General features: G+C 44.0%; 1 protein-coding gene across 1 annotated transcript in view; it reads left to right on the forward strand.

Annotated features, from left to right (window-relative positions):
• The first annotated feature begins 554 nt into the window (after nt 1-554).
• The window catches only part of LOC126249091 (prostaglandin D2 receptor), a 406,101-nt gene continuing 394,211 nt past the window's right edge, over nt 555-12,444 (forward strand). The window contains exon 1 of the mRNA XM_049950742.1: nt 555-773. Coding sequence (XP_049806699.1) covers nt 555-773 — 219 coding nt within the window. The remainder of the gene's footprint in view (nt 774-12,444) is intronic.

The following is a 12,444-nucleotide window of genomic DNA, read 5'->3' on the forward strand; positions in this document are numbered from 1 at the left end:
CGTTGTCAATTTGTACAAACGCAGTAGGAGTTTGTGCTGTGGTAGGATTTAACGCTATTTCGTCAAATGTTTCACGAAATTGTCAAATTTTAAGCAGAGCCATAACTTATTGTTGTAGCTCGTTCGTAGTTTCTTGCGTATGCCTTGCACTCGCGCCGCGCGAGTCAATACGCAACCAGTGGCGCCTATAGACTGAGGATGACACGGCGGTCGGTCGGTCGGTACCATCGGGTCTTTCGAGGCCTGTTCGGACGGAGTTTAGTTTTGGTTGTAATTGTTCTCGGATGATAGTATTTATCACATTCTGTTGGTGTACGTAAAATGCAGTAATCACAGCTGGGTAGTTGAATGGGGCGCGCGCTGTGTGCCGGCAGATGAACGCGACGCTTGCTACGGCGGCGGCGGCGGCGGCGGCGCAGGGTGGGTGCGGGCGGCGTCCGCTGGGCCCTGGCCGGCAGCTGGCCATCACACTCACGTACGTGCTGGGCGTCGCGGGCAACGTCGCCGCGCTGCTGATCCTGCGCGGCCAGGCGCGCCACCGCCGCCACGCGCTGATGCTGCGCTGCCTCGCCGCCAACGACCTGGTCGCGCTCACCGGCATGCTGCTGCAGCTCTACCTCAAGCTCTACCTGCCCTGCGAGTACTTCTCCGAGTACTGGTCCTGCGTCGTGCGCGTCCTCTGGCGCCTCTTCGGGCTCGGCTCCGGCTGCGTAGCCATCGTCATGGCTGTGGAGCGCTGGCTCGCGCTCACGCACCCCTTCTTCTACCAAATGGTAAGTACCTGCACGTGATTCGCGCTTCGCTTCCGACAGGAAAATCGTCGCCAAAACCTTTGCAGCCTCCATTATTGTGTGCTGTGCTTTCGAGGTTGCCGAACAAATCCTGGAAACACTCGCATCTATAAAATGTCTGAGATTCGGAGTACGAAGCGATTTAAAGATTAACGGCCATGTAAAACCAGTCGTAGGAAAGGCAGATGCCAGGCTGAAATTCATCGGGAGAATCTTCTGCAAACGCTAGACTGAAATTGATTGGGAAATTCTTCTGCAAATGTGGTCCACCCACAAATGCAGTAGCTTACAAAACTCCTCTTCGAGCAGTAGTTCAGTATTTCTCGTCCATCAGGGATTCGTACTAGAAAGAATTGGTAGGGAAAGTTCATAGCGATGTTCATCCAATTCCAGTTGCGGACGATAGAAGAGAAACTCGAGTGGTGCTTTCGTCGCGGGGGTAGCGCGTTGAAGTACACCGTTTCGTTTATGATCTGACACGGCTTCTCATAAGATGTGACTTATTGTGAATTCCCTCTGTGCTATTTAGTTTGAACACCTAAATTTGGTGCGTGTTTGTGTATTTATCAGACACAATCCCTCATTATAGTAACTGGCTGGAGCATATGTGTGCTGTATTTAGTGTGTCGGTTGGTCGGTTGATTAGGCTACGGGGGCCAAACAGCGGGGTCATCGGTCCCGTCCAGGACGTACCACGTGTTCACTGATCGGCGCACTATTGTGGCCACCTGGGTGCTGCCCGCACACCTGGTGTCGAGTGTGAGGTCGTCCCAAGGTGCTGCAGGAAGCGAAAGAAACTTCAGGGGGCCCACCACACTGCCTCCATGGTTCGTCTGCTGAACAGGTTACAGGTGCTGACAGTGTCTGATAAACACACTGAGCCAGATACAGTCACTTGCGTGTTTCAGGGGAAGCCTCTCGGCCTGCAAGGTCTGAGCAGTCACAGAAGGTGGGATTACTGCTACATGGGAGCTGCAACGTTAGCCATGTAATGGGACGCCTTACGATTATGGCTGCCAAGGAAGGGAAGTAATCCAATGTGCACTCTGTGTGCATACTGGGAGGAGTCATTCCAGATGTGGAAAAGGTCGTTCCGGATACTGTGGGGTGCAAAAGGTGCAGCCAGCTGCAGATGGTGGCTAATATCAGTATGAACAATGTGTGTCACTTGATTGGAAGAGATTCTCTCCGATTTCGGGCAGCTAGCTCAATATGTAAAGACTGCCAGTCTTCCTTGCGACGTGACGGCGGAGCTTACCGTGTGTAGTGTAGTCGATAGGACTGACCGCGGGCTTTTGATATAGAGCCGAGTGGCGGGTCTCCATTGGAGGCTCAAACGATTCTGCGAACGTGCAGCGTGCAGATTCCTCGACTTCCGTTGTACGGTCGTGGGTTTTCGGGTTCCGTTAAATCGGTCAGGGGTCCACTACACACAGCATGTGTGGAGGGGACTGGGCGGTTTTTTTAGAGTAGAGGGTCTCGGGAAATTACAAGAAAGGCGTCAGTCTGAAAAGGTGCAGGACGAACACGGGAAGGTAGTCCTCGTAACAATGGGAGGTCTTAACTTTTCCCGGCGAACCGAATGTTCAAATAACTTACGGGTTTGCTGCCGGGTGACGTCGTCGAACACCGTCGATATTTCGACAGGAGCACACCCTGCCATTCTCAAGGCACAAATGCTCCTGTCGAAATATCGGCGGTGTTCGACGACGTCACCCGGCAGCAAACACGTAAGTTATTTGAACAAGTCCTCGTAACAGTCGGTACTGTGTGACTCTTCCCCTTCTCCCGGCGTACTTCATTTTCAAATAGTTCACAGGTGAACTGCCGGACACTGACATCCGGCAATTCACCCGTGAACTATTTCCACAATCGGTATTGTAAATTGTCGTAGCTGTTTTGGAAGAGAACCAGAGCACCAGCGCTGATAGACAACCAAAATAAATTAGTAATTGGTTCCTTTTACCGACCCCCATACTCAGATGATTTGCTTAGCAGTCAAAGAAAAGTGAGTCTCATTTCAAATAGATATCCTACTCATACACTCATAGTTGGTGGTGACATATTGGCGAAAATATAGGTTTAAAGTTGATGGTAGGCACAAGCCGTTGTCCGAAATCGTTCTGAATGCATTCTCAGAAAATTATCTTGAAAAATTAGTGCAGGAGCCTACCCGAAGTGTAAATAGTTGGCAAAACATATTTGACCTATTAGCAACAAATACTCTGGGTAAATCACATTTAAGTGCCTGGCAGAGGATTCATCGAACCACCTTCACAATTCTCTATGATTCCAATCTCGTACAGCATTCGGAAAGAACGCATCTATATCTCTCCGCACGAGCTCTGTTTTCCCTTATTTTACCGTGGCGATCGTTTCTCCCTGTGTAGGTCGGCGTCAACAAAATATTTTTGCATTCAAAGGAGAAAGTTGGTGATTGGAATTTCGTGAGAAGATTCCGTCGCAACGAAAAACGCCTTTCTTTTAATGATGTCCAGCCCAAATCCTGTATCATTTCTGTGACACTCTCTGCCATATTTCGCGATAATACAAAACGTCCTTCTTTGAACTTTCTCGATGTACTCCGTCAGTCCTATCTGGTAAGGATTCCATATGCGCAAAAGTATTCTAAAAGAGGACGGACAAGCGTAGTGTAGGCAGTCTCCTTAGTAGATCTGTTACATTTTCTAAGTGTCCTGCCAATAAAACGCAGTCTTAGGTTAGCCTTTCCCACAACATTTTCTATGTGTTCCTTCCAATTTAAGTTGTTCGTAATTGTAATACCTAGGTATTTTGTTGAATTTACGGCTTTTAGATTAGACTGATTTATCGTGTAACCGAAGTTTAACGAATTCCTTTTAGCACTCATGTGGATGACCTCACACTTTTCGTTATTTAGGCTCAACTGCCAATTTTCGCACCAGTCAGATGTCTTTTGTAAATCGTTTTTCAATTTGTTTTGATCTCCTCATGACGTTATTTGTAGATAAACGACAGCGTCATCTGCGAACAACCAAAGACGGCTGCTCAGATTGTCTCCCAAATCGTTTGTATAGATAAGGAACAACAAAGGGCCTATAACACTACCTTGGGGAATGCCAGAAATCACTTCTGTTATACTCGATGACTTTTCGTCAATTACTACGAATTGTGACCTCTCTGACAGGAAATCACAAATCCAGTGACATAACTGAGACGATATTCCATAAGCACGCAATTTCACTACAAGCCGCTTTTTTGGTACAGTGTCAAAAGCCTTCCAGAAATCCAGAAATGCGGAATCAATCTGAAATCCCTTGTCAATACCACTCAACACTCCATGTGAATAAAGAGCTAGTTGTGTTTCACAGCAACGATGTTTTATAAACCCATGTTGACTGTGTGTCAATAGACAGTTTTCTTAGAGGTAATTCATAGTGTTTGAACACAATATATGTTGAAAAATCCTGCTGCATATCGACGTTAACGATATGGGCCTGTAATTTAGTGGCTTACTCCTACTACCTTTCATGAATGTTGGTTTGACCTGTGCAACTTTCCAGTCTTTGGGTACGGATCTTTCGTCCAGCGAACGGTTGTATATGATTATTATGTATGAAGCTAATGCATCAGCATACTCCGAAAGGAACCTAATTGGTATACAGTGTGGACAAGAAGACTTGCCTTTATTAAGTGAGTTAAGTTGCTTCATTACTCCGAGGATATTTATTTCTACGTTACTCACGTTGGCAGCTCTTCTCGATTCGAATTCTGGAACATTTACTTCGTCTTCTTTTGTGAAGGCATTTCGGAAGACTGTGTTTAGTAACTCTGCTTTGGCAGCACTGTCTTCGACAGTATCTCCATTGCTATCGCGCAGAGAAGGTATTGATTGTTTCTTGCCGCTAACATACATCACATACTACCAGAATCCCTTTGGATTTTCTGCCAGGTTTCGAGACAAAGTTTCCTAACAAGACTGAACACCGTAACATCCAAATCGACCAAAAATAAACGCAAAATATATCTATTTAAAAAATCAGATTAAAATTCGCTGGACGCCTTCCTAAGAGACAATCTGCACTCTTAATTAAATGATACAAATGTACACCAGATCAGGTTTAAATTCAGCTAATAGTATCGACTGCAATTTAGAGATATATACCAAATCAATTCATAAGAGATGATACTGATCCCGAAGGCACACAAAACAGGTCAGAATTGATGCTGAAGCAACGGAAGAAACATGCAAATTTAAAAAACGCAAAATGCCTAGAGACTGGTGAAGTTTTAGAGAAGCTCGGAAATTAGTGCAATCATCAATGCGAAATGCTTTTAATAGCTGCCATAACGGAGCTCTGTCTCTAAATCTAGCAGAAAACTCAAAGAGATTGGGGTTATACGTTAACTACAACAGTGTCAAAACGTAATCAGTAACGTAACACCGGCCGCGGTGGTCTCGCGGTTAAGGCGCTCAGTCCGGAACCGCGCGACTGCTACGGTCGCAGGTTCGAATCCTGGATGTGTGTGATGTCCTTAGGTTAGTTAGGTTTAAGTATTTCTAAGTTCTAGGGGACTGATGACCACAGACGTTAAGTCCCATAGTGCTCAGAGCCGTTTGAACATTTTTGAAGTAACGTAACCGCTCGATAGAAATGGTAATGTTACTGATAACAGAGCCGTATCACTGAACTCGGTTTTCACCAAAGGAGACGAAGTAAATACTCCATAATTTGAAACAAGAACAACTGCCAACGTGATCCCCGGTGTAGCGAAGCAGTTTAAATCACTTAATAAAGGCAAGGCCTCTAGTCCAGATCGTACAACAGTCAGGTTCCTTTCAGAGAGTACAATAGCTCCATACTTAGCATACAATCTCTTCGTGCATCGAAATATCCGTACCTAAAGACTGGAAAGTTGCGTAGGTCACACCAGTACCCAAAAAAGAAAATGGGAGCAATGCATTGAATTACTAACCCATATAACCAACGTCTATTTGCAGTAGGATTTTGGAACGTACAGTGTGTTCGAACATTATGAATTCCCAACAGGGATTCAGAAAATATCTTTCTTGTGAAGCACAACTAGCTCTCTATTCTGACGAAGTAATGAGTCCTGTCGACAGAGGATGTCAAACTGATTCCATATTGTTAATATTATTAGAAGGTTTTGACACCGTTCCTTACATACGACTTCTAATGAAACTGTGTGCTTACGGAGTTCGTCTCAGTTGCGCGACTGGAGTCGTGATTCTCAGAAAGGACACACAGTCGTAGTAGTTTACGGAAAGTCGTCGAGTAAAACAGATTTAGGAGACATTCTGAGCAGCCCTCTTAGATTAATTGGTGATGATGCTGTCATTTATCGTCTCGTAAAGCCATTGTAATATTAAAACGAATTGCAAAATGATTTACACAAGCTATTTGCATCCTTCCCCTTCCGGAGTACTGCTACTCGGTGTGGGATCTGCATCAGATAGGATTGACGGAGAATACAGAAGTAGTTCACAGGAGGACAGCTCGTGTTAGGGGAGAAAGTGCCAGGAATATCATACGCCAACTGGTACGCCATTCGTTAAAACAAAGGCGTTTTTCGTTGCGATAGGAGCTTGGCATGAAATTTCAGTCACAAACTCTCTCCTCCCAGAGCGCAAATGTTTTATTGGCGCCGACCTACATAGGAAGAAATGATCATGAAAATAAAGTAAGAGAAATCAGAGCTCACACGGAAAGATTAAAGTGTTCGTTTTTTCCGCGCGGTTTTCGCGAATGGAACGGTAGAGAAATAGCTTGAAGGTGGTTCGATGAACCCTCTGTCAGTAATCGTGTAGATTTAGATGTAGATGTAGAGAAGCTGTGCATCAGGATGTGTATTACTGTTAAAACTGGAACTGTCAGCCAACATATTGACTCCTCTTACCTACAAGTATACGTCCGCCTCTTAACAGCTGAGTGGTCAACGAGGCTGACTGCCATGTGGAGGTCCTCGACTCGGTTCCAAGAACTGCCAGTGATGTTTCCTGTTTCCGTGGTAGGAGGACTGTTACGGGGTGAGTCAAGAGACCGAACAACGACTCCTGTCACGCAGTGGAACAGGAACGGTGGGGATGGGAAATGGTACGCAAAGTACTCTCCGCCACAAACTGTGATTTTCCATGCGTAGTATACATGTTTGTAACTTGAAGGCCAGGGATGACGATGGCTCAATGTGAAGTCGTAAGGCTGTACGTCATGTCAAGAGCAATGGAAAGTCTGCTATACAAGGTGGATATACCACCAATGTGAATACGCAGTACCTGCTGAAGCGCCCCTTTCGCCTGCTCCTTGGAGCGTCTGTGACATGACACCAGTTCGTACTCGCCGCCACGGTCAGTTTCAAGAAGGATTGTGTGCTAATTGCAGGTATGGAGCACGTGAAGAAATTGGTGGTATGAATAGTATAATTCCACTGTCGGTTGCAACAGTTTTTGATGGAACTGAACGAAGAGTGTAGATAATTTATATATTACTGAAAAGTAGTTGCTGGCGGTGGTGGCCGAGCGGTTCTAGGCGCTTCAGTCAGGAAGCACGCGGCTGCTGCGGTCGCAGGTTCGAATCCTGCCTCTGGCATGGATGTGGGTGATGTCCTTAGGTTAGTTAGGTTTAAGTAGTTCTAAGTATATAGGGGACTGCTGACCTCAGATGTTAAGTCCCATAGTAGTTGGTCAAGTCAAGGGACATGCCTATATAGATTTTTCGATTTAAAACCCGGTATTGATGAATTTATGAAGGAATTAGGAGTGTATGAACCAAAATTAGAACACCAAGAATTGATTTTAGACCTCGCATGTTATGTGGACTTGGCTGCATACTGCCAACAGTAAGACACTGCAAGGTGAGAGACTCGATAGGGATGTATTCAAAAAGAAAATCGCATTCTAGAAGAGAGAAGTTCTTCCAAAAATAGTCCAGTTACCTAAGCACACTGCGTTAAGGAAAACACGAGATCTGAAGAATGCAGTGTGGCTTTAGAAAGAATTATAAGGATAGCTTTCTAAACTTTTGAGGACACTGGCAACCTTACATCTGTTTTCGAGACGGTTTGGCATTTCAGTTTGCCACTGCGTATGTGCGCATGTAACTGATTGCTCTGCAGTGTAATTTCTGGCCGACCAGTGTGGCCGAGCGGTTCTAGGCGCTTGAGTCTGGAACCGCGCGACCGCTACGGTCGCAGGTTCGAATCCTGCCTCGGGCATGGATGTGTGTGATGTCCTTAGGTTAGTTAGGTTTAAGTAGTTCCAAGTTCTAGGGGACTGATGACCTTAGATGGTAAGTCCCATAGTGCTCAGAACCATTTTTAAAAACAAATCCTTTTACTTTAAAACTGTCCAGTATGTCCACATTGTTTTCCTCAGGTAGAGCTTCCATGTCTCCATAATGAAGTTGCTAAAGTGCTACAATATTTCCATCAAGATATATATGTGAAACCTTTTTTTTTTTTTTTTTTTTTTTTGCTTACGAAACTAAATAGGTCACTATTACGTGGCAACCTGAGTGCTATAATCTGTGATATGCACGTGAGGAATAAAATAATTAGCAAGTATGATGCCATGGCAGATGCCGTTCTGGACATTGTTTTAAATTTACATACAAATTTACTCACAAACAGCTGCATTTCATTGCAAGTACTAAAACTCTGTATTATTTTAACCCTGGGCATTCGTGTTAATGCCAATCTTGATTAAAGTACTTGATCATAAACTCACTGTATTATACGTTAATATACGAATAGGGATAAGACGTCGGATAACTTGGAGTTTGTTCTTGTAGTGATTCATGCATTAATTTATTTTATTTTGACCTCTCATGTTAACGCCAGTCTGATTAAAGTATTTGCCCATATATCGACTTTAATACATGCAAACAAAAACAAATAACATCTCTGAGGAAAGTAGGGCGATGTCATATATTTTGTCAAGATCTTTGTAACAAGCAACAGTTGTATAGCACATGCTGGACGCTGGCAAAGTTTCATTATCACAGTGTAAAAGTATACAGATTGTGTAAAAGTGTGTGAAGTGGTGTACCAACCGGCCATCAAAATGGAAGCACACAGATGGATAGTAACAGAAAAAAGCAGCCCGTACTGTCGCAGTAAGTACACAACTAAAAAATTGCGAACAGCTACTGGACTTGCGGACGCCTTTCATACAACCGACAAATAGCGAAGGGTTACAGCGGTGATATCACGATTCTGCCGAAATGAAGAGAGTAGAACCGACCGAAAATTGCCGCACCGCAGTACTAGATGAAATGCGGCGCTCTACCAGGTACTTCCGAGAATGACCGACCAAAGCCGATGGGGACCGAACGTCGGTGCGCACGCGGTGCCCACTTCCAACACGCGTGTGGTGTGGCCAGTCCTGCTGCACATACATTTGTATTGATTTTCTCATTTTCATACTAGCTGCGTAAGAATTAGGCACGAGACGAGTGTAGCTTGGGATTAATGTAGCAGTGTCAAGCCGTTCGATCGACACTAAACACCCTTCTTGCCGTCAGGAAGTGTACGTGAGGGATTTGCGGTCTCTTGGTGGGCTAGTGGACGCAACTTCTAAGAGATTAAAGTACAAATGGGTTTGTTACAAGAAAAATTGCTGACAACCAAAAGCGTTACTGTGCTGAGAAAAGCATGGAGTAGAATGCATTTCGTACAGCCATAACAGACATTTCGAATTTAACAAATGATATCTGACTTGCGGGAGTGGCCTCCTACATTACACAACAGTTTGGTAAAGTCTTAAAATATATAAAAAGGTATAAGTAACAAAACTGCACAAACAACTCAGAACAGATAATAATGCTAACTTGTTCTTAGGATCTTATTAATGCATACCAGTGTATCCAAAGAATGAAGTAGGAGTCTCCCCGTTTTTCCCATTACAACGTTTCCAGTACTACTGGAACACGTTTCGGCACTATCGTATTGCAGTAATGGTCTCTGTCAGAAGTTTACATTCCTGAAAATAAAGCCCAGGTAACTACATGCCGTGCAATGAAATTTAAGGACAAATTGCAAGCACTTACACAGCTCACTGATTCGTTATAAAGACCCGCGACTTCATCACAATCGAAGTCTATAAATTCCTGTATTTCATTAGCATTACTGACAAATTAAAATCCTGCTTAAACTTTTGACAAATATGAATCTCAGCCTATGCTCCGTCATGAGTAAAGTTATTTATTACCCTGTTTTTGGTTCGCTCGTTTACTTTTTTTCTCCGTAACACAAAATCATCTTCTATCAGGGTAGCGATTCTTCTGGAAAATCGGGAATTCTCAGGGAATTACATTTTACCTAGAAAAAATCAGTGAATTTCAAGGAGTTTCAGGAATTTCATAAAATCCTAGGGAATTCTGTGTTTTTCACTTACCACTGAAATTTAATTTTATTTAGTTTTATAAACCACAAATTTTAAAATACTTAATATTTCAAAGCGTGTTAATTATATGAATAGGAGGAGAGTGAACCAAGCTCCCGCCAGTCATCCCGATTTACGTATCTCGATGTTTCCGTGCAAACCACTTCAGAGGAATGGAAGAAAGAACTGTTACGTCAGCATGATCGTAGCCGGTTTCTTCCCACATCCGTGTTCGACACATCTGGCGCTAACTCCGTATGAATTATCAGTGTCTGAAGACTGCAGTTAAACTACTGCTTATAGCTACTGTATATCAGCTGAGGGGAAAGTAAAGTCATTATGTATCGTGTGGTATCGCCCATCCCCTCTAATCCCCCACTCACAGTTAATTTGATTTTTCAGGAGCTCCTTGTGACACCACCTTCCTCTCCATACCTATAATTCTCAGGGGATTTATTGTTTCAATTCTGAGTATCCACTGTGTCAGAATTTCAAGTACCCTCAGACACTGAAGTAGCGCCTCATACACTCACACACGGACATTCATAAAAAACCTCAGGAGCTACTTTCGGCTGACCCATTATCAGAAACGTCTCAGTTCCGCCATTTCTGCGCAGGCAGTCCTCATAAACATGTAGCGGTGTCTATTTTACTAAGAGGAAGAGGCGTATCGAGCGAGCAATGCAGAGTGGGGTCCTGTCCCAGACCCTAAACAGTTCGGCGGTAAGGAAGATCCTGCTGTACACTGCGGACTCGAGCCGTGAGGAAGTATTACTTAGATGTTTCTGTGAAGACATCATTCCAATAGTTTAATAGCAGTCCTTCAAGAACTGCAGGACGCCAATCTTGTAGGAGACCGCTCTGGAGATCCTTGAGCTCTTGTCTCCCAACTTTTACGCCGGCCGAAGTGGCCGTGCGGTTAAAGGCGCTGCAGTCTGGAACCGCGAGACCGCTACGGTCGCAGGTTCGAATCCTGCCTCGAACATGGATGTTTGTGATGTCCTTAGGTTAGTTAGGTTTAACTAGTTCTAAGTTCTAGGGGACTAATGACCTCAGCAGTTGAGTCCCATAGTGCTCAGAGCCATTTGAACCATTTTTTTGAACCCAACTTTTACACTTCCTTCACTCATTCCGACGTAAAGTAAAGAACAGCTAATTGTGTACACTAGGCTGTGACCTTGCGAAAGGAGTCATCCGGCATTCATCGCAGGTGATTTAGTAATCTACTGAAACCTAAATCGAGATGCAAGGGCTCGGATTCAAATCTCACTCCTCAAAAATGGGAGTCCATTGTTCTAACAACTGAGTCCCCTCGCCCTGCAGAGTTTAAAGTCCCATCAACGTCGACATCAGGGGCATTAGGGACTGAGCCAAATCTGTTGAACGCGGATGTGGGAAGGAACAGCCTATGATCTTGTTGACGTAACAATTCTTACTTTCATTCCTCTGAAATGGTTTGCACGGAAACCCCGAAATGGGTAAATCGGGACGGCTGGCGGGAGTTTGGTTCTCTCTCCTCCTGGATACGTTACTATAAAAACCACAGTATGACACGGCGCTTTCATTATGCGTGAGGAAAAACAAAATCAGCACTTCGTATCATCAATAGGTGACTAGTTTACTGGATAAGAACTGAAATAGAGGAAAGTATTCGAAATGAAAACGGTAAGGTACGTCATCATATTACAGATATCAACCATCTATATAACTCACCAAGGAGCAATTTCGAAAGGAATTAAAGGTCAGGGAAAAAAATAAAAACTTTGCGATTTATCGATGATATTGTAGTTCTGTCAGAGACAGCAAAGGGCTTGCAAGGGCAGTTGAATGGAATGGATAGTGCCTTAAAAGAGATTCTAAGACGAACACCAGCGAAAATAAAACAAGGGCAACTATACGTAGTCGTATTAAATCAAGTGATCCTGACAATCAGATTAGGAAATTAGACACTAAAAGTACTCGATGAGATCTCCTATTTGTGCAGCGAAATAACTGACGACGATGGCCGAAATAGAGAGGACATAAAATTCAGGCTGGCAGTTGCGAGAAACGCGCTTATGAAAAAGAGGAACTTGTTAACATCAAAAATAAATTTACGTGTTGGAATTCTTTTCTGGAGGTATGTGTATGGAGTGTAGGCATCTACAGAAGTGAAACGCTGATGATAATCTGTTCATACAAGAAGAGAATATAAGCTTTTAAAAGGAGGTGCTACAGAAGAATGTTGAAAAATTGAGGAGTAGATCGAATAGCTAATGAGGCGGTACTGAATCG

The sequence above is a fragment of the Schistocerca nitens genome, chromosome 3 (assembly GCF_023898315.1).
Source record: "Schistocerca nitens isolate TAMUIC-IGC-003100 chromosome 3, iqSchNite1.1, whole genome shotgun sequence".
Taxonomy (NCBI): domain Eukaryota; kingdom Metazoa; phylum Arthropoda; class Insecta; order Orthoptera; family Acrididae; genus Schistocerca; species Schistocerca nitens.